Source organism: Salvelinus namaycush, chromosome 2 (assembly GCF_016432855.1).
Source record: "Salvelinus namaycush isolate Seneca chromosome 2, SaNama_1.0, whole genome shotgun sequence".
Classification (NCBI taxonomy): domain Eukaryota; kingdom Metazoa; phylum Chordata; class Actinopteri; order Salmoniformes; family Salmonidae; genus Salvelinus; species Salvelinus namaycush.
The window spans coordinates 23,140,096-23,167,775 of record NC_052308.1 but is presented as its reverse complement, the minus strand read 5'-3'; the positions used below and the strand labels follow the sequence as shown (position 1 = coordinate 23,167,775).

Below are 27,680 nucleotides of genomic sequence, written 5' to 3'. Positions count from 1 at the left end.
AGATAGAAGCTGTTTCTCAATCTCTCGGTCCCAGCTTTGATGCACCTGTACTGACCTCGCATTCTGGATGATAGCGGTGTGAACAGGCAGTGGCTCGGGTGGTTGTTGTCCTTGATGATCTTTTTGGTCTTCCTGTGACATTGGGCGCTGTAGGTGTCATGGAGGGCAGGTAGTTTGCCCCCGGTGATGCGTTGTGCAGACCGCACCACCCTCTGGAGAGCATTGCGGTTGAGGGCGTTGCAGTTGCCGTACCAGGCTGTGATACAGCCCGACAGGATGCTCTCGATTGTGCATCTGTTAAAGTTTGTCAGGGTTTTGGGTGACAAGCCAAATTTCTTCAGCCTCCTGAGGATGAAGAGGCGTTGTTGCACCTTCTTCACCACACTGTCTGTGTGGGTGGACCATTTCAGTTTGTCTGTGATGTGTATGCCCAGGAACTTAAAACTTTCCACCTTCTCCACTGCTGACCATTCGATGTGGATAGGGGGGTGCTCCTCTGCTGTTTCCTGAAGTCCACGATCATCTTCTTTGTTTTGTTGACGGTGAGTGAGAGGTTGTTTTCCTGACATCACACTCCTAGTGCCCTCACCTCCTCCCTGTAGGCTGTCTCGTCGTTGTTGGTGATTGTCTGCAAACTTGATGACTGAGTTGGAGGCGTGCATGGCCATGCAGTCGTGGGTAACCAGGGAGTACAGGAGATGGCTGAGCACACACCCTTGTGGGGCCCCAGTGTTGAGGGTCAGTGAAGTGGAGATGTTGTTTCCTACATTCACCACCTGGAGGCGACCCGTCAGGAAGTCCAGCACCCAATTGTACAGGGAGGGGTTGAGACCCAGGGCCTCCAGCTTGATGATGAGCTTGGAGGGTACTATGGTGTTGAATGCTGAGCTGTAGTAAATGAACAGCATTCTTACATAGGTAATATTTTTGTCCAGATGGGATAGGGCAGTGTGTAGTGCGAAGGCGTCATCTGTAGACCTGTTGGGGTGGTATGCAAACTGAAGTGGGTCTAGGGTGGCCGTTAAGGTGGCGGTGATATGATCCTTTACTAGTCTCTCAAAGCACTTCATGATGACAGAAGTGAGTGCTACGGGGCAGTAGTCATTTAGTTCAGTTATCTTTGCCTTCTTGGGTACAGGAACAATGGTAGTCATCATGAAGCATATGGGGACAACAGACTGGGATAGGGAGCGATTAAATATGTCCATTAACACACCAGCCAGCTGGTCTGCTCATGCTCTGAGGATGCGGATAGGGATGCCGACTGGGCCAGCAGCTTTGCGAGGGTTAACATGTTTAAATATTTTATTCACATCAGCCACTGAGGAGAGGGGGGCGCAGTCTTTGTTAGCGAGCCGCAACGATGGCACTGTGCTATCCTCAAAGCAGGCAAAGAAGGTGTTTAGTTTGTCTGGAAGCGTGTCGTCGGTATCCGTGACGTGGCTGTTTTTGTTTTTGTAGTCCGTGATTTCCTGTAGACCCTGCCACATACGTCTCATGTCTGAGCCGTTGAATTGCGACTCCACCTTGTCCCTGTACCGGCATTTCGCTTGTCTGATTGCCTTGCGGAGGGAATAACTACACTGTTTATATTCAGCCATATCACCAGACTTCTTTCTATGGTTAACATGACATGACCAGTCCAATCAAAGCTACGGTAGATATAACGTGATTTGACGTCATTTTATCTGTGGCCTTCTTGGATGGGCACTTCTCTATGGCAGCACCCAAGGAGCTAGAAATCTTTTTAGCTCTCCCTGTAGATTTTGTGGTGACATAATGTGCCCATGAGTGACAGAACACTGAGCCAATAACAGTGCAACTAGACAACATTACCAACCCCTACGCTCCGTATTTTCCGCTGGATGCCCCAACACCATAGAAAGCATGGAGCTAGGCTGAAACACCTGCATTTTGTAGCTGCCTTACTCAATAAAGCAAAAAAGAGAACATATTTGTATGCAGCTTTATTAACAAATTATTTTATATATTGTTTGCAAATTGATATTTGACATGTTGAAATGCCAAAATAACATGCAAAACAGGCACATATATACAGTGGGGAGAACAAGTATTTGATACACTGCCGATTTTGCAGGTTTTCCTACTTACAAAGCATGTAGAGGTCTGTAATTTTTATCATAGGTACACTTCAACTGTGAGAGATGGAATATAAAACAAAAATCCAGAAAATCACATTGTATGATTTTTAAGTAATTAATTTGCATTTTATTGCATGACATAAGTATTTGATACATCAGAAAAGCAGAACTTAATATTTGGTACAGAAACCTTTGTTTGCAATTACAGAGATCATACGTTTCCTGTAGATCTTGACCAGGTTTGCACACACTGCAGCAGGGATTTTGGCCCACTCCTCCATACAGACCTTCTCCAGATCCTTCAGGTTTCGGGGCTGTCGCTGGGCAATACGGACTTTCAGCTCCCTCCAAAGATTTTCTATTGGGTTCAGGTCTGGAGACTGGCTAGACCACTCCAGGACCTTGAGATGCTTCTTACGGAGCCACTCCTTAGTTGCCCTGGCTGTGTGTTTCGGGTCGTTGTCATGCTGGAAGACCCAGCCACGACCCATCTTCAATGCTCTTACTGAGGGAAGGAGGTTGTTGGCCAAGATCTCGCGATACATGGCCCCATCCATCCTCCCCTCAATACGGTGCAGTCGTCCTGTCCCCTTCGCAGAAAAGCATCCCCAAAGAATGATGTTTCCACCTCCATGCTTCACGGTTGGGATGGTGTTCTTGGGGTTGTACTCATCCTTCTTCTTCCTCCAAACACGGCGAGTGGAGTTTAGACCAAAAAGCTCTATATTTGTCTCATCAGACCACATGACCTTCTCCCATTCCTCCTTTGGATCATCCAGATGGTCATTGGCAAACTTCAGATAGGCCTGGACATGCGCTGGCTTGAGCAGGGGGACCTTGCGTGCGCTGCAGGATTTTAATCCATGACGCCGTAGTGTGTTACTAATGGTTTTCTTTGAGACTGTGGTCCCAGCTCTCTTCAGGTCATTGACCAGGTCCTGCCGTGTAGTTCTGGGCTGATCCCTCACCTTCCTTATGATCATTGATGCCCCACGAGGTGAGATCTTGCATGGAGCCCCAGACCGAGGGTGATTGACCGTCATCTTGAACTTCTTCCATTTTCTAATAATTGCGCCAACAGTTGTTGCCTTCTCACCAAGCTGCTTGCCTATTGTCCTGTAGCCCATCCCGGCCTTGTGCAGGTCTACAATTTTATCCCTGATGTCCTTACACAGCTCTCTGGTCTTGGCCATTGTGGAGAGGTTGGAGTCTGTTTGATTGAGTGTGTGGACAGGTGTCTTTTATACAGGTAACGAGTTCAAACAGGTGCAGTTAATACAGGTAATGAGTGGAGAACAGGAGGGCTTCTTAAAGAAAAACTAACAGGTCTGTGCGAGCCGGAATTTTTACTGGTTGGTAGGTGATCAAATACTTATGTCATGCAATAAAATGCAAATTAATTACTTAAAAATCATACAATGTGGCGCAGTGGTCTAGGGCACTGCATCGCAGCGCAAGCGCGCCACCAGAGACTCTGGGTTCGCGCCCAGGCTCTGTCGCAGCCGGCCGCGACTCTATAGTTTTTTAGCTAAACAGGTGGGGTTCAAAACAGACCCAGTATGACTGCGTCTATTACATAATTAATGGGAGACAAGGTTGGTTGTGCTAACCTCAACAGGTGGCAGTTATGTCCTGGCACAATTTTTGTTTATCTGCTTCACACACATCCATGTGCTTTCATGGGAAACATATCTATTAGATCCTTACAAACAGTAAGAGCCTTATGGATTTCACAAATTGCATTCATGTAGGCTAAGATTATCACCATCGCATCTTGGTGGCACAAACTGCTAAAGCGGTTGACTCGAAATTGTGGGTTTGAGCCCCCCTGTCATCTGTTGAGGAAAAACTGTTAATTGCCAGTGCTTTCTTCAAAATGCATTTGAGGAAGTGGATGATTATAATAATGCAAAGCCTATAAAACACTGTAGGCCTGTATGTACAGTGCCTTGCAAAAGTATTCATCCCCCTTGGCATTTTTCCTATTTTGTTGCATTATAACCTGTAATTTAAATGGATTTTTATTTGGATTTCATGTAATGGACATACACAAAATAGTCTAAATTGGTGAAGTGAAATTTAAAAAATTACTTGTAAAAAAAAATGTAACAAAAAAAAAACTGAAAAGTGGTGCGTCAATATGTATTCACCCCCTTTGCTATGAAGACCCTAAATAAGATCTGGTGCAACCAATTACCATCAGAAGTCACATAATTAGTTAAATAAAGTCCACCTGTGTGCAATCTAAGTATCACATGATCTCTCACATGATCTCAGTATATATACACCTGTTCTGAAACACCACTAAGCAAGGGGCACCACCAAGTAAGCGACACCATGAAGACCAAGGAGCTCTCCAAACAGGTCAGGGACAAAGTTGTGGAGACGTCGAGATCAGGGTTGGGTTCTAAAAAAATATCTGAAACTTTGAACATCCAACAGAGCACCATTAAATCCATTATATAAAAAAATTGAAAGAATATGGCACCACAACAAACCTGCCAAGAGAGTGCTGCCCAATAAAATTCACAGACCAGGCAAGGAGGGCATTAATCAGAGAGGCAACAAAGAGACTAAAAATAACCCTGAAGGAGCTGCAAACCTCCACAGCAGAGATTGGAGTATCTGTCCATAGGACCACTTTAAGCCGTACACTCCACAGAGCTGGGCTTTACAGAAGAGTGTCCAGAAAAAAAACATTGCTTAAAGAAAAAAATAAGCAAACACGTTTGGTGTTCGCCAAAAGGCATGTGGGAGACTCTCCAAACATATGGAAGAAGATACTCTGGTCAGATGAGACTAAAATTGAGCTTTTTGGCCATGAAGGAAAATGCTATGTCTGGAGCAAACCCAACACCTCTCATCACCCCGAGAACACCATCCCCACAGTGAAGCATGGTGGTGGCAGCATCATGCTGTGGGGATATTTTTCATCGACAGGGACTGGGAAACTGGTCAGAATTGAAGGAATGATGGATGGCTCTAAATATAGGGAAATTCTTGAGGGAAACCTGTTTGAGTCTTCCAGAGATTTGAGACTGGGACGGAGGTTCACCTTCCAGCAGGACAATGACCCTAAGCATACTGCTAAAGCAACACTTGAGTGGTTTAAGGGGAAACATTTAAATGTCTTGGAATGGCCTAGTCAAAGCCCAGACCTCAATCAAATTGAGAATCTGTGGTATGACTTAAAGATTGCTATACACCAGCGGAACCCATCCAACTTGAAGGAGCTGGAGCAGTTTTGCCTTGAAGAATTGGCAAAAATCCCAGTGGCTAGTTGTGTCAAGTTTATAGAGACATACCGCAAGAGACTTGCAGCTGTAATTGCTGCAAAAGGTGGCTCTACAAAGTATTGACTTTGGGGGGGTGAATATTTATGCAAGCTCAAGTTTGATGTTTTGTCTTATTACTTGTTTGTTTCACAATAAAACATACTTTGCATCTTCAAAGTGGTGGGCATGTTGTGTAATTCAAATGATACAAACCCCCCAAAAATCAATTTTAAATTCCAGATTGTAAGGCAACAAAATAGGAAAAATGCCAAGGGGGGTGAACACTTTCACAAGAATATACTAATGACAGCCAAGTGTCTTCATGCAGTAAGACTGTTGATTCGAGTCCTCTGGACTCGCGATAAACTTATTTAAAAATAACTGCAATACTGCAATGGTTGCAACCAACCTGATGATAACGAGAGTGCAAACTACAATCCTACTGTACACTTTGTCATGCTCATCCTCCTCGAGTCAAATAACGTATACAAAGCAGATTATTATTCAAATGTTGTAATCCTACATTTAAATGTACACGTCCATGTCATATTGCCTATGCAATATGATTATTAGGCAATTGTTATGGGATTTTTATGAATAATGACTAAATTATGTATACATTTAACTTAGAACTATAACTAAACAGAATACTACTATGTTACTGTATGGATGTATGAATCTTATTATAATCATAATACTGAATATAATGTGTGTTTTGTGAAAGTCTGACAAAAGAAATAGCTCCATATTAAATTCATAATCTTAATTTTCAAACTGTTGGCGTCCCTTTTCAACACCATACATGTATATCTACATTTCCAAAGGGGGTGGACTCATATGAGATTCGAACCCTTGCCACAATCTGCGACAATTACGTGGTCCAGGCACATTACACAGAAAACCTGCCTAAATGACTACGTAGCACTCATGTTGTGATCAATTAAGTGCTTTAAAAGGCTGGTAATGGCTCACATCAACACCATCATCCCAGAAACCCTAGACCCACTCCAATTTGCATACCGCCCCAACAGACACATATAACGCAATCGCAATCCATACTGCCCTTTCCCAACTGGGAGAATGCTGTTCATTGCCTACAGCTCAGCGTTCAACACCATTGTGCCCACAAAGCTCATCTGCAATCTAAGAACCCTGGGACTAAACACCACCCTCTGCAACTGGATCCTGGACTTCCTGACGTGCCACCCCCAGGTGGTAAGGGTAGGCAACAACACATCTGCCACGCTGATCCCCAACATGGGGCCCCCTCAGGGGTGCATGCTTAGTCCCCTCCTGTACTCCCTGTTCACCCATGACTGTGTGGCCAAGCAAGACTCCAACACCGTCATTAAGTTTGTTGACGACACAACAGTACACCTGATCAATGACAACAATGAGACAACGTATAGGGTCACGTGTACTACTTATATCAGTACACTCGTAACTTAAGCATTGTGAAACTTCTATTCAATCAAATAAACCTCACGTAGCAAATAAGCCATTACATTGTTTTATAGCTAAAATTCGACTCATTGACCTCCATACAATTTAGCGTTCTGTCACGTGCAAGTAAATCGACGATTTGAATTGGCTGATACACATTTTGTGCCGGATAACCTATATACATTTAAATAGTTGCTTAGGTTCACAAGTATGGATGGATCCATTGATACTGGGCGCGTTTGACTTTGCAGCCACTTTAAAGGAGAGGCAGACTAATCTACAAATCACCTTGCATCATAAATCGATATCATTGTAGAACAATTTACCCATGATACATCACGGTTTCTCGAATAGGGCCATTGGCTTTATCATTTAAACCTAATCTAGCATATGACCTGACCCTTCACCTTATAATGGCCCACCTGTAGTGACATCCCCCCAAAAACAATACAGCCTCCCATACAGGTTCTGTCCCTAAAACTAAATAATATAAAAACTAAACTGAAATATTTGTATACAACTCTAGCAAATCAAGTCAGAAAAATTACTGAAACTAAACAGAATTTCAAATTAAATTCAGGGGGGAAAAATGTAGAAATAAAAACGAATATTAAAACGCAAACCTATAATAACCTTGGTATCAAGGTATCCCAAAATGACTGGAATGTTTAACAAGTTTATTTTGCTAAAACCTACATTACTCCCTACAGTACAAAAAAGACACATTGGAAAATACAGGACAATTCCAGATAACCTGCAAACAGCCGGATGAAACTCTGAAAGTCAAGCGTCAGTGCTAAGACCAGCACCTGCCCCAGTGTGGAAGGAAGTCCAGAGAACTCAGCACTGTTGATGACCGACCTAACAAGGGTGTAAAAATGAGTGACTCTGTAGATGTACTGTGGAAGAAAAGAACAGACACATTTGTATACCACATAGAAAGGAACAAACAAGTTTTTTTTTTTTTTTAATCTTTGGTTGCATGCATGTCTAGTTTTGCTCAAAATCATGGACGTATATGAAATAGGGTTTTCATTATAGAAGTAAATCTGGAGACTTGAAATCAAGGTACAAGTACTACAATCCTAAGAGGTAGCAAGTTCACCCATGGCTTCATTACCCAATCTGGCTATTTCCATTCTGAAAACGATCTTTATTTTACAAACTAATGAATACAGTCATTACCACTCCAAGACTTCCCTCTCTATAAAACTCCATGGGTTGATTGTTCCTGAATAAATATTTTGGTACTGGTAATGCACCTTGATGTGATTTTGAGCAAATCTGTTTAACAAAGCAAGTCATAGCAATTGATCAGGGAGACAGTATATATATACACACACACACCATTTTTTTAATTTTTATATAAGTCATGACACAAAAGGCAATCGAGAGATGACAAACATGTAAAAACTTTTTGGTACAGGTAATTGTATAAAAGGCAAATATATTTTATTCTTGCTATGGAAGAACTAATTTACAAGTGAGTCCAAACTCTGGATATTCATCTTCCTTCCCACCAAGACATACCAATTTAAAGACATACAGGTAAACTTCTCAGAAATAACTTGCACATCTCACTTCTGTAATTGGTCAAATACAGAGCCTAAAAAAATGTAATACATGTTTTATTTGGTGGTTTCACATACATCTTCCGCAACAGTATAAGGAATTAAAGTCTCCAAATATATTCTTTCTTGGTCTAAAATAAATTTAGGGTACTCAAATTAATGACCCCAAAAGCAAAGCGTATACAGATTACTAATTGGAAAGGTGGTGTATTGGGGTGGGAAGGAAGGAATGTGGGACTGAAAATATTTTTCTTCATTAAATTGTCCATGTTTGTGTCGCTGTACACACAGCGACACAAACATTGGAAGATGTAGTTAACAAAATGCACTCCTCTCCACGGGTCTGTTTCAAATACCCTTCAGTCCTATTACATTTGCGGTCCTAGTCAGCACAAATACAAAAGCCTTAATTTTTTCCATACACTCTGACACAACAAGAACATACAACTGATCAAAACAAATATTTTAAAATATAGTGCCTACCTCAGCACTGCCACCCCTCTTCCCACAAACACCTGAACTATGGGGATGAACAATAATAAACTAAACAAATAAAAGTAGTTTACATTTTAAAAATGCATGGTGATAGACACAGGGAAAAGCTTAAAAAATAGAAAAATAAACTACACAAAGATCTGCATCATCGCTTACAACATTTTTGGGAAGATTTTGCAATATTTGTTGTGTGTATGCTGCAAGTCTCAGTCTTAGCAAAGTCTCTGTTCCTCTACAAATGTCTTCCTTTGTCATTAAATCCTTTCTCTACTTCAGAGCCATCAGTCCTCATCTCGGGGCAAAAGCACAGTGATGAGATTACCAGGAGACTGGAGTCCAGTATGATGTTTGTATATATTGGTTTCTTAATTGAAGAACATTTCTGCTTGAGGGAAAACATTTCCCCTTTTGAGGACAAGTGCTTTGTTTTTCCGTTTTGATGGTTCCTCCCATCTAAACCAACACTGCCTCCTGTTCAGCACATGCTCAAACTGTACATCATCTCATGTAGTCTCTCTCTCTACACCCCCCAAATATGCAAAAATAAAAGTAACATTAAGCTCAGGCCGGCTCACAGCTTGTGATGCTGCAAATGTTTCTCTACAACTACTGAAACTAGCCAAAAAGATGTATAATAAAAGTAGCTAGGGGGAAAGCAAAGAAAATAAACAAAAAAGACTAATGAAGTAAAAGCTATAATGTGCTTTTTTAATTTGTGTTGCTCTACAAAAAAAATAGTCTTGCCTACAGAACTCTCTCTCTTGTTGATTTTCATCTAGGGTTTCTGCTGCCATTTTGCTTATGTTGCTGGCTGGTTGTGGGTCAACTCGTAGATGGGGTGAAGCCAGGATGAGGATGAAGTCTTCCTGTTCAAAAAGGACAACGAGTAGGGGGGGGGGGGCCATCTGGGCCATCTCACTGGTCCGTTCTTGCTTTCTTTTGACCAGCAGCCTTACTGCAGTGCAGACAAAGCAAAACATTTATTTTTAAGATAATTTGCCATTGTCGAGTGACCAGTGAGTGATGTAATGTAGGCTAGATGGAACCAGGTACTTACACATCAGGTGAGGACACTGCTGGTCTTTTTGGGGCAGGTTTTGCCGAGGCGCCATCTTTGCTGGACTCTGAAAAGGGGGGAGAAATCCATTCAAGAGAAACCGTACTTAAAAACACAACCCAATCAAGTACAACCATAATTATGATTGACAAGACGCTGCTCTATTTTGTTGAACAGCAGAATTTCTAAAAAAATCAGTCTGCCCACCTTGCAGCCATCGGACTTGTGTGGCAGGGCCATAGCCCTTCTCGTTGCGCGCGGCAATGCGGAAGATGATGGCGGGCTTGGTGGTGTAGTCTATGTGGGCGTTCGAAAGGCTGGTGGACTGCACCAGACAGGAGGGGTTGGGCCCACAGTACACCCGCATGAAGGCCAGCTGGGCTGGGGTGGAGGTCTTGGGCTCGGCTGTCTGGGTGCTTTGGATGGCCAGGTACACAGAATACTCAATGATCTTCCCTGATGTCACCGAAGGAGGCTCCCAGGTGAGGTGGGCACCATCTGGGCTCTGAGGGGGAAAAGATGGAACTGTTGTTTTAATGCAAAACCAGCAAAAATACCATCAACATTCCATCAAACCTAGAAAAAGTTGACAACTTGTGATTTGTCAAGGGTGTTCTAATACAGTAATTGTTTCATGACTAATTTGCATAGTTTTACCTTGCTGATTTTGATGGCACAAGGTGCTCCGGGGAAGCCTGGTAGACAGGTCTTGAAAGCAGAGATCTCTGAGATGGAACCACGACCACAAGCATTGATGCCAGCAACACGGAACTTGTAAGCTGTGCCAGGCTGCAGCTCCATTTTCTTCATCTGGTTATAGTCTGGAATGGCGCCCGAGTCATCCTACAACACACACATCGTTGGTGCTGCAGCAAACTCACCGATCTCTAAGCCATAAAGGCATGAATCCATCCATAAAAATAAAAAAATCACCCCCTTTCTCTCCCCATTTTCGTGATATCCAATTACGATCTTGTCTCGTCGCTGCAATTCCCCAACAGGCTAGGGAGAAGTGACGGTCGAGTCATGCTTCCTCCGAAACATGACCCGCCTAACCTGGCTTCTTAACAACCGGCCATTTAAACTGGAAGCCAGCTGCACCAATGTGTCGGAGGAAACACTGTTCAACTGACGACCGGAGTCAGCCTGCAGGCACCCGGCCCGCCACAAGGAGTCACAAGAGAGCGACGAACCAAGTAAAGCCCCCCTGGCCAAACCCTTCCCTAACCTGGACGACGCTGGGCCAATTGTACACCGCCCTATGGGACTCCCGGTCATGGTCGGTTGTTACACAGCCTGAGATCGAACCAGTGTCTGTAGTGATGCCTCAGGTACAGCGATACAGTGCCTTAGACCACTGTGACACTCGGGAGATGAATCCATCTTTGAGGCTTACCTCTACTTGAGAATCATCCCCTGGGATGAAGAAGTGTGTGACCACCATGTTTGTCACCTTAACAATTCCAACATCAAACCACTGGTTCTCTTTTTTTACAAGTGTCTTGATATTGGCTGGTTGAGGGTTTAGCTTCTGTATGACAGAGACAAAAAGGGAGTTAGAACATGCTATGCCATTCAACGTTCCTCTCAAATTCTGATCATCAAACTGGCAGGATAAAAACAGGTCCAATATTGGTACTCACCCTGCCCTCGATGCCATTGGCAACCTCTGCTAGAGAAGCTGCAGGTTGCAGGTTGGCTGGACTGGAAACAGCAAATGTGCTTGAGGGGGCCAGAGCTGCAGAGTCAATACGACACAAGAGAGAGGTCAAGTTAGGACCTGGAAAAACACTAGCAGTAAGAAAGAAATATATATATATATATATATATATATATATATATATAGAAAGACTTACTCTCCGTGGAGGTGCGCGGCAGCAGTGACGCCACAGCGCTGGAAACGGCTGCAGCCATCTCGTTGTGTCCGTTGCTCTCAGACGTGGGGTCATTCAGGCTGTCTGCGGGGGCCAGGCCCTCAGTGGGCAGGGCTTGGGCGTTTCCTTGCTGCTGGGCCTGAGCCTGGGCCTGAGCCTCCTGGAGCTGCTGCTGCTGCTGGACCAGGGCCGCCAGCTCTTGCTGGGTCAGAACGATGGGGATTGTGGTGGTCTGCTGTCCGTCCGAGCCAGAATCACCCTCGTCTATGCATGCAGAGAACGTACATTTTGATTGTGAGACTACGGCAGTTGGGGCGGCAGGTAGCCTAGCGGTTCAAGACCATTGGGCCATTTGAATCCCTGAGCTGACTAGGTGGAAAATCTGTCGATGTGCCCTTGAGCAAGGCACTAAACCCTAATTGCTTTGGTAAGTCGCTCTGGATAAGAGTGTCTGCTAAATTACCAAAATGTAAATGGGGAGCGGTTGTCTTCACACACATGTAAAGTCTTGAAATTCATCTCTATAATTTACCAACAATCTGAGGGCCATACTTACTCATGGCAGCCTGCTGTGCTGCCTGGAGAACTGCCTGGATGGCCCGGGCCTGGGCCTCCTCAGTGGCTGCAGCCTGTGCTGCTGCAGTCGCAGCCAGCTCCTCTGCAGACAGACCTGTTCCTATCTGTCCCTCTGACATCAGCTCTGGGGGCAGCCCAGTCTCCATAGCGGTGTCTCCCCCCTCTGTGGCCGCATCAGTCTGCATGGGCTCTTCTGTGGAAACTGCTGCACCCTCAGTGATCAAAGAAATGGACTGGAGATACAAGGGTAGAAGTTAGCAAGAGTGCAAATTCTTAAAATGGCCAAGATGACTGAATTGTCCATATAATGCATTTATTTTTGGCATTAGTTGCTGATAATTTGCCTAACCATGCCAGTGTGTGATTTATAACTAAACCCGTAGCATGACAATTCTGAAATTGCTAGTGCATCAGTAGTCTAGACTGGCAAAGTATTATTAGTGGTTCTTTTACAGGTACTGAGGGCCCTGGGGCTGGTGTGGACTGGGTCACAGTAGTGATAGCTCTGCTCTGGATGGTGGCTGGGGTTGTTCCTGATGCAGTAGTGGAGGGAGTCTCTGTACTGCTGGTGCCACCGTCTGCTCCATCTGCTGTAGGACACGCATTAACACAGTCCATGAAATAACCCTAAAACATGATCCTGTTTAACACAGTCCATGAAATAACCCTAAAACATGATCCTGTTTTTTAAAATAAAAACACTGAAAACAACAAGTATGTATTCTAGCGTTATACTACCTGTGGCAGTAGTTGCCGTGTTGGTGGTGCCAGTCTCGTGGGTTTCACAGGGGGGGTTTGAACACACCCCCTGCACCGTCACTGTTCCTGTCTGGTTCCCAGCCATGTTGGAACTGGCCTGGGATGGGGTGTTGGTGGTCCCCGTTTCGTGGGTCTCGCAGGGTGGGTTTGAGCACACTTTCTGCACAGTGCTAGTCTGCCCGTTACCCATGTCGGACGAGGACTGAGTGGCAGTGTTGGTTGTGCCCGTTTCATGTGTCTCGCAGGGTGGGTTAGAGCAAACTGTAAGGCCCACGGCTGGCTGATTGGGACTCTGCACAGTGCCGGTCTGGGCTGAGCCCATGTTAGAGCGTGCTGTGGCGGGGGTGAAGGTGGTGCCGGTACACAGGTTCTCTGGTCCCTGGTTGCCTGTGGCGGTTCCGGGGTAAGCAGAGGTGGTTGTCTGAGGGGTAGAGGAGTACAGAGATGGGGTGTGAGATGAGCTACTCTGGACAGTATCCATTTTGTTAGTTCCCATGATGGAGTGGGCGGTGGTCGAGGTGTTAGTGGTGCCCGTCTCATGGGTCTCTGACGGAGGGCTTGTACACACCCTCATTGCCCCTCCCATGTTGGTGGAAGAGGTCGTTGCGGTGTTGGTGGTTCCAGTCTCGTGGGTCTCACAGGGAGGGTTGGAGCACACTGACATGTTAGCAGACGCAGTGGTGGCCATGTTGGTGGTTCCTGTCTCGTGGGTCTCACAGGGTGGGTTGGAGCAGACCATGGTGACAGTACCAGGGGCATCCCCGGCCTCAGTGGAGGGCTGCTCAAAGGTGGGGGAGGCCAGGAAGGACAGGGGCAGGTCCTGCACTGGCTGAGCTTCAACCCCGCTGGGGGTGGTGATTAGAGTCACCTGGGTTGGCTGGTTCACCGACTGCAATGAGAGAATATCAGCTATTGACTGAGAAAACCCATTAAAAAAGTGCTCCACATAGGGCAGCATGACATTTCATGTTCCAATTCTCAAAAACATAAATTGGAGCTACATCTACATTTCTGTATAAAGAATAGCCCCTAGCTGTCTTACCATGGTGGAGGTGGACAGGGTAGTGACTGTGGTCAGACTGGCCTGGGCCGCTGACACAGTGATGGCCGTGGGGTTAATGACTTGGCTGGGCAGGGTGGCGATGGTGCCCAGGGTGGTGATGGGAGCTGCCAGAGAGGCATTGGCACTGGCTACACTGCCCCCTGCCAGGCTGGAGCAGACAGTGCCTGTGACTGTCCCCAGGGTGGTGATACCTTGGGGAACAAATAAATCACTAACTCAAAGGGCAGACAGCTAGATGGAACGTGGCCTGAATTTCTTTTACTGCATACTTATTAATTGAACAGACCATTTGCCATCTTCAATCAAGGAGTAATTATGAAATGTCATCCATACCAGTTGTTCCCTTGACGACCAGTGTAGTTACATTGGGCTTGACAGAAGTCATCGTAACCGGGGTGACGAGTCGGACTCCACCCATGGGTACAGTGCGCAGAATGGTGCCAGGTTGGCCCGGAGCGCCCTTCAAAACCACCTTAAAACCACCAAGGGGGAGGTATAATTGAGAGGCTAGGGGGCACTATAAAACTCCTCTACTGGGGCAAGACATTTGATAGAGCCAAATGTATTAGTAGCATCAATCAGAGCAGATCCTAATTTAGTCCCCAGAACTACTCAAGCATTTCAACTGCTCCAAAAGGCCTTGCTGTACGAGATGTATCGTATGAGACTAAATATAAATGCCATGTGATATTTAAAATGGAAAGTGCCCAAATGTAAAAACTGTGAAACATCTTCAACACCTATAAATATTGTACAATTCATATAAATAATATGCATCTGCTACAAGAGGTTGTAAGGGAAATTCCTGTGAGGTACCTGTGTCAGCCCCTGTTGGCCAGTTGCAGTGCCAAGCTTAGGCATGGTAGTGATGATTTTGCCTGGAGTGCCAGTGGTCATCATCTTGGAGGTGAGAATGGTGTAGGGCATCTTCCCTGTGCTGCTGGTCACTGTTATCAAAACAAAGAAGAATAATACCTGTCAGCATATGCTCCCGTTGTATTGTCCCTGAAACATGTAGCCATTGGGTTCTGACCTGTGGCTCCAGGCTGGTTCATAATAGCAGACATAGGGATGGTCTTGATGATGGTGGTGCCCTGTTTGGTTGTGGTGGGCGACATGCCGCTGATGTTCAGGATGGTGGATTTGTTCCCTGTGCCCCCTGCCTGCGACGTGGTGATGATGGTGGTGGGCTTGCCATCTGCTGAAGTCACCAGCTTCAGTATGGTGCCGGCAGGGAGAGAACCCTTAGTCTATGGGAGACAAAGTGGATTATGAACATGATCAACAGAAAGCCGGCTGAGCCTGTCCATTGCGGATTAGTTAGCTCCTTTTCCTGCACTCATGAAGATAGCTGACCTGTATGAGCTGTGATAGAGGGTTAGTGGAAGCCTGGCCTGTAACAGCTGATGTCTGCACTGGCTTGGTTTGTACCACAGATATCATCTTGCCAAGGCTGGAAATCTGCTGACATAGGAGAGAGACTCAAGTTTATGAGTCACCAGAAAACATCACAGTACTTAGCGTCAGGAGATCAGTGTCTCATGTGAACAACTGAACTGTGAGTGTGGATAGCTACATTACTCCATGCTAACTGACCCAGACAGTTATGCAGATCTATGAACTCAAGCTGTTCCTTCTCTGAGTTTTCCACAGCCACATCTTCTATAATGGGTTCATGCCTAGGCCATATAAGAGTCATATGAACACAGGTGGAAGACCAAAAAAAGAAATCAAAGTGTGCCAAACTATTTCTCAGTTCATGGCATGCATATAAAATCCTTAAGTGGGATCGTGTATAAGGAGAGACATTTCTCACACAGCCTTCTCCCTGTACTCCCTTCCTGTTCCTGTCAAGTTCTCTCACCAGAGTGCCGCTGCCTCCCATAGTAAGGGGGCTCTTGACCAGGGTGATTGTCTTGGTTACTCCTCCCACCATGGTGGTAACCACCTGGTGTTGCTGGGCTACGGTGACCGTGCCTGACTTGTGCACAGTGATGATGGGTCGGTTGGGCGAGTTGGGTGACGATACAGTCGCTGTGCCCACCTGAGCTGCAGCAGTCTTCAGCATGCGAGTGGCTGGGTTACTGACCTGGAAGCAGAAAATACAAAATGTTAAGGTGTCAATTCTAAATTGGGCCTTGACAGAGACTGCCTGACAAACCCATACATTCTGCCAGCGAGTTTCATTTTCACAGACCAATATTTTATGAGTCTTACCATGAGAGGAGATGACATCTTGACTGTGGTGGAGCCAGGGGAGACAGCCATGGTTTTGACAAGGGTGGCACCTGCTGGAATGTTGAGCACAGTGCCTGAAGAGGGCGGGATCTTTTGTGTGGCTGCTGCAGCTGCAGCCAAAGCTGCCATGCCACTCATCTGAGGGCTATTGCCGATTGGCTTAAAGGAAAACAAATAGTCTTGAGTGAGACAATACTCTCTTGGCATTACTCGACAACTTTTTATCCTTGAATAACCAAACCAATTCACAACTGTAAATACCGTTCCTTGGGCAATCTGGGCAGGAACCATCATCTGAACCACTGGAGGAAGTGATGTTACAGTGACAGGGGATTTCACAGCCTGGTTGGCTCGCACAGTGACAAGGGAGGTACCCGTGCCAGACTGAGGGGCTGCAACCTTCAAGATTGCTGTCAAATGAACAGAATAAATGTTCAGTATAGAGCCCCCAAGGCCTTCTTTTTACATACCATTTTGGGCTATGATTATTGAAATACAATGGGCTGTAGAAGAGAACAATGCAAATTATTTGTGACAATAGTCCACAAATTGGTACGAACAACCTCCATAGAACAAGTAGGACATGCATGGTTTTAACTGGCCCACGAGCTGTGGAGGCAGTCTGCGGGCTTCTGGGGATGTTGGGAAGGATAGTAGGGGAGGAAACTTGGGGCACCATAGTGATACCTGTGTGTGGTAGGTTCTGAGCAGAGGGAGCAGCTGGGCTTTTGGGCAAGTTCCCTGGTAGAGAAGAGGTGGCGGTGAGGGCCGGGGAGGTGGCAGCAGCGGCAGCTGGGATATCGTACTTCTGTAGCTGCAGCAGGTAGGTGTCTGCGGTGGACACAGCGCCCCAGCTCACCTCCAGGGAGTTGGTGTTGGCACGGACAAGCTGCACTCTCGAGGGAGCATGTGGCCTCTCTGTAACCAAAAGACAAAATGGTCACATTTCTTATAAACAATCAACAGAAGCAGAGTAAGCATTACCAATAGCACAGTTGAGCAAATAATGTGGGTTTGCTTTATCAGAGTAAATTACCTAAATAAAGGTGACTCACCTGTCTCAAGGTACCAGAGGTCTTTACAGCAGACTTGGTTGTTCCATGCTTTACGGTAACCGTCACGGCCACTCCAGACATACAACCTAGAGTTGATGGACACAGAACAATGTCCTGCCCGGGCCCTTGGGATATTGTCCTCCAAGGTATCCATCAACACTGATTCCCAGGCCATGGAGTCTGGGGTAAAAAGGATCATGAGGGTTCAATCTTATTTTCTGACAGTAATATAATTTGACCACCAGGCGACACTGCCATTTATCAATGGAAAGGGGGATACCTAGAAATGTCACAGTGAATGTTTTCACTCAGAATGAGCTTGTTGAAGTAGGTCAGTTCATAATGCACAAATCTAGATAAACATTACTCGACAGTATGTAAGGTTAAATGCAAGTACTAGCACTAATAACTGAAAATGGGGAAGACAAACCAAGATTTAGGCAGGCCAGAGTGTTTGTGCACTTCCATTCTTTCTCATGTGTTGCCACCTTCACGTCATCCATAACCAGGGGAACCCATCCCCCAAAAACAAACATCCTACAATGAGAGGCAGACAAAGAAATCAGAAGCAAGCAGTAACCAAATAGGTTACTGCTGAGAGATTTAACCGATTGTTATCCCAGACACTGAATTGATCATTTCAACAGGTATTCTGGGAGAACTCACTTGTTTGTGATGGTGATGGCAGAGTGGAGACTCCTGGGCAGAGGTGCTGTGCCATTCACCGATGGCTTGGTCCAGGTCAGGGTGTCTGCAGACAGAGCAAGATCATTTAGAAAATACATTGTCTCTTACTCTAATGAATCAGTCATGTCAAAGGGTTCACTGTTAATAATTTGGTAATACTGTTAACTCAGGAGCCTACCAATGTCAAGAGTCCATAGATCTCCCAGACGGCAGCCACTCATCCCTCCATAGATGATCAGGTGAGATTTCTTGCTCTCCTTTTCTGTGTACACTACAGCAGTGTGGCTCTCGCGAGGAGGTGGCAAAACGCCGTAAGTAATTGGTATATCCCAGCCTACAACACTGGAGCCAGCACGAAGCTCCAGGGTGTACAGATCATTCAGGTATCTAGTGATGAGAGATTTCAGTCAAAATGTCTTTCCAATCGCTGAAATACACAACAGGTCAAAAGTAATAGAACGCCTACTGATTCAAGGGTTTTTCTTTATTTTTAATATTTTCTACATATCAAAACTATGAAATAACACATGGAATCATGTAATAACCAAAAAAGGGTTAAACAAATCAAAATATATTTTATATTTGAGATTCTTCAAATAGCCGCCCTTTGCCTTGACAGCTTTGCACACGCTTGGCAGTCTCTTAAACAGCTTCATGAGGTAGTCACCTGGAATGCATTACAATTAACAGGTGTGCCTTCTTAAAAGTGAATTTGTGGAATGTCTTTCCTCCTTAATGCATTTGAGCCAGTTGTGTTGTGACAAGGTAGGGGGGTATACAGAAGAAAGCCCTATTTGGTAAAAGACCAAGTCCATATTATGGCAAGAACTGCTCAAATAAGTAAAGAGAAACGATAGTTCATCATTACTTGAAGACATGAAGGTCAGCCAATCAGGAACATTTTGGGAAAAAAATAAGTTTGAAAGTTTCTTCAAGTTCAGTCGCAAAAACCATCAAGCGCTATGATGAAACTGGCTCTTATGAGGATCGCCACAGGAATGGAAGACCCAGAGTTACCTCTGCTGCAGAGGATAAGTTCATTAGAGTTACCAGCCTCAGAAATTGCAGCCCAAATAAATGCTTCACAGAGTGCAAGTAACAGACACATCTCAACATCAACTGTTCAGAGGAGACTGTATGAATCAGGCCTTCATGGTCAAATTGCTGCAAAGAAACCACTACTAATGGACACCAACAAGAAGAGACTTGCTTGGGTCAAGAAACACGAGCAATGGACATTAGACCGGTGGAAATTTGTCTTTTGGTCTGGAGTCCAAACTTGAGATTTTTGGTTCCAAGAGCCATGTCTTTGTTAGATGTGGTGTGGGTGAACGGATGATCTCTGCATGTGTAATTCCCACCGTAAAGGATGGAGGTGGTGGTGTTATGGTGTAGGGGTGCTTGCTGGTGACACTGTGATTTATTTAGAATTCAAGGTACACTTAACCAGCATGTCTACCACAGCATTCTGCAGCGATACGTCATCCCATCTGGTTTGGGCTTAGTGGGACGATCATTTTCCCCCCTACATGTCAATGACCCAACACACCTCTAGGCTGTGTAAGGGCTATTTGACCAAGAAGGAGAGCCGCATCAGGTGACCTGGCTTCCACAATCCCCTGACATCAACCAAATTGAGATGGTTTGGGATGAGTTGGACCGCAGAGTGAAGGAAAAGCAGCCAACAAGTGCTCAGAATATGTGGGAACTCCTTCAAGACTTTTGGGAAAGCATTCCAGGTGAAGCTGGTTGAGAGAATGCCAAGAGTGTGCAAAGCTGCCATCAAAGCAAAATATGGCTATTTGAAGAAACTCAAATATATTTTGATTTGTTGAACACTTTTTTGGTTACTACATGATTCCATGTGTTATTTCGTAATTTTGATATCTTCACTATTATTCTACAATGTAGAAAAGTAAAAATAAAGAAACTCTTGAATGAGTAGGTTTTCTAAAACGTTTGACTGGTAGTGTAGGTGCCGGTGCTCATTTTGGGTGCTGGTAATGTTTATATTTAGGTGCAGGAGCTCCACAATACTTTCGAGATAATATTCTATAAGAGGAACAGGCGCTCAAGCAGTATAATATTTGAGGAGCCGGTACTCAGCTCGAGTGAGCTCCTGCCCAAGTCAAGCAGTGCTTACTACAAACCATTTCATAGCATTTACATTTTAGTAATTTAGCAGAGTCTCTAATCATGTGGCTTACAGGAGCAATTGGGGTTAAGTGCCTTGCTCAAGTGCACAGCAGCAAATATTTAACCTAGTCGGTTCAGGGATTCAAACCTTTTAACTGCTAGGCTACCTCCCGCCCCATCGGTTTTTCCTGTCACATTGGTCACATTTCACGTCTCCTTCTTACGGCAACTGTACCTAGGGATGTTGTTTTTGGGGTCCTCGCTGTCATTAGCCAGCCCTCCAAACAGGAAGCACTTGTTTCCCACCAGAGAGAAACTGTGGCCAAGTCGAGCACAGGGAGGTGGGCCATTTTTGGGAGACTTAGCTTTTAACTTTTTCCATTCCCATCTGCTGGCCTGAGCAAGAAAAAGCATACAAGAAAAATTGCAAAAGACAATAGCATGCTGTAATCCAGTAAACATAATCATCTATTCATAAGTACTTAAAGACAGCCATTTTAGCTCTGGTTTTATTGCTACCAATGTTTAGAGCGAGAGTGTGCTGTAAGCATTCTATTACCTGTAGCTCATAGAGATCGTTGCTGTATTTTCCATATTCCACCATTCCACCAAACACCAGAAGCCGGGTGCCATCACAAACAAAACCGTATGCAGCACATCCAGGGGGAATATCACCACGAACCGCAGGGATAAACCATTGGTTTGTCGCTAGATTAAATAAGTAGATGTTAGTCTGTGTGTGACAGTGTTGGGTGGTCAAGTGCTACGTTGGCCTATGATGTGAGGTGTGAAGCAAACGCTCTTTGAGTAAATATTTACTTGAGCACGATCCAAGCATCTCTGACAAATGCAGCCTGCATCTTCAGGCCAGGTCTGTCACCTGAGAAGTGCATGTTGTATATTCTATACATTGTACTTATATCTGAAATAACCCAAAGATGAAAAACAACAACTGAAATGTCAATTGTAATATAATTTCTCCCTCATAAAAACTAAACAAACATAGACAATAAGAAGAATGTATAGCTGTCCAAATTGACTACATGAGTCACACTATCATAAAACATGGGAATTGCTGCAATCCACTGTCTTTCTTGTGAACAAAATGTTCAAATAGTCCTAACTAACTTTCCTACTCAGGAAAATATCAGTAGTCATGTGAACAGAAATTGCGTGCATCCATTACAACATGCACATGTGATACAGAATCATTTAGTGTTCAAAACAGTACTCCTGTCGTCCATTTTATTTCAGCGCGCCATTTTTATTTGTACGCCTTCAGTTCTGTACCACCAGACGGCGACAGTTTCTCAGGTAATATGTCAGGCTACATTTCCCGCTAAATTATCTTACCTGTGTTGTAGACATGCAATTCATCCACAATTCCTTCATTTCCTCCTCCAAAAACCACCATCAATTCCTTTATAGCAACGGCTCTGTGACCATGTCTTGGCCGAGGCACAGGCCCAGACCATCCTAGAACCCGCTTCCATCGTGGCTGCAGAGTTGAGCCAGTGGTCCCAGACACCATTGAACCAGGAAATGTCATGTCCTCTTCAGATGAAAACAAATAATACAGCTAAAAGAGCATTCCAAAACAATATTGACAAGTTCTGATCAGGTCTATTGTTGATACTTGCGAAGTGAAGCCAAAACACAAGACACATTTTGCAAAGTGAAGACTGCACATGCAATCGATTGCTGGGACCAAAACCGATGCATGTGAAAAATAATATTGTAATTGTAAACTCCAGGGAAGCAGCCATTTTACTAACGCTTCACAAAAAGGGGAAAGCCGGCTATTATTACCACAATACACATAATACTAACTAAAGATAATTATAAATATGTATTCGACACCACAACTCAACGTATAACAAGGGTGTATTGTATTTCCTTCTAAATGTCATGTTTTTTTGCCGTAGCATTTTGCAGTTAAAACTCTGAACTAATCAGTGCCACTCATGGGAGCCGCCATCTTGTAACAACCAAACAAACCTCCGCCAGTCTGAAAAATGGCGGAAGAGAATACAAATGAAAAAGACAAATAATACCGGTGTTAGATGAAACCTTAATTTAGCTACTGCTTCATCAAGAACGTACACCAGCCATGTCCCACTACAGTCATATTGGTAAATCTGTGGATGAAGTGTACCACAATTAAATACTCGTAAAGCATTTGTAATTAGACCCGTTTACTGTGGATTACTATTTTCATGCTTCTCTGGGAGTCGCCATATTGTCACACATTCATTCAATCTGTTGCCGCTTCTGCTTCACATTAACATTATATACACCTTTAAATAGGAATCGAATACAAATCGGATGCACACCATCACTTGAAATGTGGAATTTTCGCAACACATCAATTACAAAACCGCGCGTCCACTATAGAGTAATGGCTAACTAGCTAGGTTAACGTAGCCAGCTGGCTAACAATGTTAGCTTGCGAGGAAATGGTACTAGTACAGCGTCATGCACCGATTACATGCAATTCAGTTAGATAAATATACATGTATTATATAGCCAGCGTAATGCAATTCAACATATCTTATTCAAATAAGCCGAATTGTATTCAATATCATACAAAGTGTTGTTATTTATCATGCCGTGTGAAATCGGCCTACATTTAAGCTCCCTCAAGAAAAATGGCCGAGCAGTCTGCCACAACAAAACCCCTAGTCACAAAACCTGACGTCCATAATACGAATTACTTACTTCGTTCGACGCACTATTTCCAATGAGATGATTTGAGGGTCTACTCTTGAATCACTAGTCCAAGTTCATTCGATTTGTGATTAAGTATTCCCTCTCATGCCTGCCTGGAAGCTGCCATCTTCTTGACAACCAAAAGGGGAGGAAAATACAGCGATTTGGCGTCACCCAAAACAAACATGGCGACTGGTATAGAACCAGTACCAATTAATGCATATTAGAGTAAACTAACCGTGCACTTTCAATTCAAAACAACCTACACCATTTCGGTTGAGATATTTGAAATGGGCATGGACATTTAGACATGGAAACATTTTCTTTAGCTCGTTGGAAGTTATCATACTTGCACAGGCTACATTGTCCCTTACTAAAGATGGCGACCTACACAACAAACTCATTGCAGATTTCTATCAGTTTAGTACACGATTAAAGAAATATAAGATATGTGCTATTGGTGTTCCCTAAATTACGTGTAACAAAACACAAAATCAACTGTGCATTATGAACATTTCATTTTTGGGGACTATACAGTCCCATTCAACAACCCAGTGGATGCTAATTGCCATGTACCCCCCCACACTTTCAATAAGTGACAAAGCCATGGCGCATTTCCAGGCAGGGTTTACCCAAAGCGGGCCACTGGCACTTTTCAGCGTTCATATACATAGGCTAAAACAGTGGCTAACTAATACCCGCCTCACAATGCAACTTGTTTGATTATGCAGAGGTTGTTGATTCTGCTCTTCACAAGTCCTCACTGTCAGCCCTAGCTATGGAAACACTATGTCTTTAGTATAGTACAGTGGCGACACGTCAGGTGGGGTTCTGTTAGGGGCCCCACCTGTTTAGCTAAGGAAGGCTCCAAGACGGCAGCTTGAGCACACACTTCCTACCGAGCTCTGCATACCAACTTTTGAAAGATAGTGAAAGTGTATTATTTTGAACTACCAAATTAATACTTTGCTTGCTAAAAACACCAGTTTATTGATGATTTAATAAGATATTTTCCAAAATTTAACAGAGTGCTGACAGAAAGAGAGATCTTTGGCTACCTCCTCAGCTAGCAATGCTCAGGCATCATCCAATGTTGTTACACAGGAGGCAAATGCTTTGATTGACAACTGCCACAACTATACTGGCATGACAGACTCTATGACACTTACCGTGTCAGACGAGGATTTTCCTTCTTTGCCTATAACCCCAAGCAAACCTCCAGCTCCAGATGCCGCTGCCAATAATGATGTTATTGCTACTCTTTCCAGGCTCATCACTGCAAGGTCCGATGCCATAGAGAAAATGCTTGGCGACAACGCAACGAAAATAGAAAGCTTAACAAAAACTGTTGACTTTGAATGCATGGAAATCAAGGATGTTAAGAAGAAGGTCGCCCACATCGAAAATCGTGTTGAAAAGGAGGAGGGAAAGATGGTCTTGTGTCAAAGAAGAATCGCGGAACTCGAAAGCTACTCCAGACAGTGGCATCTGAGACTGTATGGAGTTTCCAAGGCAGATGGGGAGAACGTGTGGCAAGAGACCATCAAAGTCTGCCGAGCTATCCTACCTGAGGAGAAGGCTAAGCTAACAGATGTTGTCGGCACTGTACATCGCCTCGGCACGAGAAGGCAGGGTGACTCCAAGCCCAGAGGTTTCATTCTCCAGTTCACATCACGGTTCTACAAGGATGTCACTTGGAAAGCAGCCAAGAAATATACCTTCCTACGCGACAACAACCTGCGGTTTGCTGAAGACCTCTTGAAAGCAGACAGAGAAAGGAGAGAGAAACTGTGGCCAGCTGTGGGAAAAGATGGGAAAACGGCTTACTTAATCGGAGGGCACGCTTTCATCAACGGATCCGAAATCAACCTTCCTCCTTGAGGACAGTCATAGACTGTGCCTGGTGGTCAACATAGGCTACCGAGATACAGTGGGGCAAAAAAGTATTTAGTCAGCCACCAATTGTGCAAGTTCTCCCACTGAAAAAGATGAGAGAGGCCTGTAATTTTCATCATAGGTACACTTCAACAATGACAGACAAAATGAGAAAAAAAATCCAGAAAATCACATTGTAGGATTTTTAATGAATTTATTTGCAAATTATGGTGGAAAATAAGTATTTGGTCAATAACAAAAGTTTATCTCAATACTTTGTTATATACCCTTTGTTGGCAATGACAGAGGTCAAACGTTTTCTGTAAGTCTTCACAAGGTTTTCACACACTGTTGCTGGTATTTTGGCCCATTCCTCTGGCTGCTCATGGCTGGCTGACGGCTCTGGCTGCTCATGGCTGGCTGACGGCTCTGGCTGCTCATGGCTGGCTGACGGCTCTGGCTGCTCATGGCTGGCTGACGGCTCTGGCGGCTCCTGACTGACTGACGGCTCTGATGGCTCGGGACAGACGGGCGGCTCTAACGGCTCGGGACAGACGGATGGCTCAGATGGCGCTGGGCAGACGGATGGCTCAGATGGCGCTGGGCAGACGGATGGCTCAGATGGCGCTGGGCAGACGCAGTACGAGGAACTGACACAGGTGGCATCGGACAGCTAACACGCTCCTCAGAGAGAATGCCATGCATACTCTGCCAAACCAACAGCTCTCTCTCTTCACTCTCCTCCAATTTCGTCAACAACTCCTCGAATGTCTCATAATCTCCCCTTCGTTCACTCTCCTCCAATCTGTCCAATAACTCCTCGACAATCTCAGACTCACCCCTCAACTTCGCCGACTGCTCCAAGTGCCCGCCCCCAAGAATTTTTTTGGGCTGTCTCTCGGGCTTCCTACCGTGTCGCCGTGCTGCCTCCATCTCTGCCTTGGGGCGGTGATATTCCCCTGGCTGTGCCCAGGGTCCTCTCCCGTCTAGGATTTCCTCCCACGTCCAGGAGTCTTGACATCGCTGCTGCTGCTTTTTTCCACGCTGCTTGGTCCTGGTTTGGTGGGTAATTCTGTCACGATCGTCATAATAAGCGGACCAAGGCGCAGCGTGAGAGACATACATCTTCCTTTTATTAGACGAAGACTTAACACGAAACACTCTTACAAAACTAACAAAACAATAAACGACCGTGAAGCTATATTAACGAAAGTGCACACACAAGCTACTAACGTTCAACATAGACAATTACCCACAAACACCTAAAGCCTATGGCTGCCTTAAATATGGCTCCCAATCAGAGACAACAATAAACAGCTGTCTCTGATTGAGAACCAAATCAGGCAACCATAGACTTTCCTAAACACCTACACTGAACACAACCCCATACATACTACAAAACCCCCTAAACAATACACACACCCTAAACTAGACAAAACACACAAACATCCCCCATGTCACACCCTGACCTAACTAAACTAATCAAGAAAATATATATAACAAAGGCCAGGGTGTGACAGATTGTTGTTTAGCTCGTAATACTTTCTGTTCTATATTCCACTTTGTCGTTGTCTATAGTTTCACTCAATGCTTTTTTCAAGAGTCTCATTCAGTTTCTACCAACGTCATCTTCTGGAGATCTCAGTGGGGAAATTATGTATAGGCTCTCTCATGGTTCTGAACACTCTGCTGCAGTTATCACTCTAAAGAATAATTTCAATGGAAGTATTTTGCACTCCGACTGTGACCCTTTTGGTCACTTACTTTGTCTTTTTATCAACTGTAACAACATCATTATTATTATTACTAACATTTATGGGTACAATTCCAAACTTGAAAATAATCAGTTACTTGAATCTCTGGAAAAGCGTAGATGGCCTCCGGGACAGTCCACTTCTATGAATACAAGTTTGAGGCAGTTTATGGAAAGGCTTGGTATTATAGATATTTGGAGAGTAAAGTTTCCTAATGACAAAGTCTTTCAGTTGGAGTAATAAGGCACGCTCCAGACAATCATGCATATATTTTTGGCTGGTGTCTAAATGTTTTTATTAACAGTGTATTTCTGTTAACATCCTTGCCACTCCCCTTACTGATCATAGAGCTATTTATATTGACATTAAACTTTTTATCTCTGATAATGGCCTTGGCAGAGCATCCTACTGGAAGCTTAATAGCTCTATATTAAAAGATGAGTTAGTCAAGATGGAGATAAACAATTTAATTACACACTTCTGGAACAAAGCTATAAATGACAATTCATACAGTAATAACTGGGAGCTTTTTAAATATGAGGTTGGAAAATATTTAACAAAATATGGGAGTATTCTTGCCAAGACGAGGAGAGCTGTAGAAGAAAGTGTAATTACAAAGATCACCTCTCTTCTTCAAAAATCTGTTGAAAGTCTCTCAGAGGAGAACAAATCTGTTCTGTTTGAGCTACAACTTGGATGATATGTATAAACTGAAAGCAGAGGGAGCCTTTGTCAGATCTAGGAAGAAGTGGCTAGAGGAGGCTGAACAAAATTCATCTTATTTTTTCAGGTTAGAAAAATACAGCTCCAAAAATAATACAATTCAACAATTAAATACTAATGGTCTGTCACGATTGTTAGATGGTGGAAGAGAGGAGGACCAAGGCGCAGCGTGAAGGGAATACATTTTATATTTATTTAAGCGACGTAATAAAGAACACTTAAACAAAACTACAAAACAACGAACGAACGTGACGCTATAAACAAATAGTGCTGACACAAACACTACAC

At 44.3% G+C, this 27,680-nt stretch overlaps 1 protein-coding gene across 1 annotated transcript; it reads right to left on the bottom strand.

Moving 5' to 3' along the window:
- Window positions 1-8,178: 8,178 nt before the first annotated feature.
- On the bottom strand, window positions 8,179-23,170 carry LOC120060251 (host cell factor 1-like). Its single transcript, XM_039009425.1, has 28 exons — window positions 23,050-23,170; window positions 21,685-21,885; window positions 20,891-21,039; window positions 20,567-20,727; window positions 18,374-18,582; window positions 18,175-18,259; window positions 17,939-18,045; window positions 17,509-17,688; window positions 17,141-17,371; window positions 16,715-16,863; window positions 16,433-16,612; window positions 16,080-16,304; window positions 15,572-15,676; window positions 15,249-15,465; window positions 15,032-15,162; window positions 14,549-14,687; window positions 14,195-14,406; window positions 13,721-14,041; window positions 13,132-13,573; window positions 12,847-12,983; window positions 12,374-12,626; window positions 11,800-12,081; window positions 11,587-11,681; window positions 11,340-11,474; window positions 10,601-10,786; window positions 10,151-10,448; window positions 9,944-10,010; window positions 8,179-9,841 (listed from the first exon to the last, which is right to left on the bottom strand). The coding sequence occupies exons 2-28, from the start codon at window positions 21,878-21,880 to the stop codon at window positions 9,802-9,804; spliced, it is 4,932 nt and encodes a 1,643-aa protein (XP_038865353.1). The 5' UTR covers window positions 21,881-21,885; window positions 23,050-23,170; the 3' UTR covers window positions 8,179-9,801.
- Window positions 23,171-27,680: the final 4,510 nt, after the last annotated feature.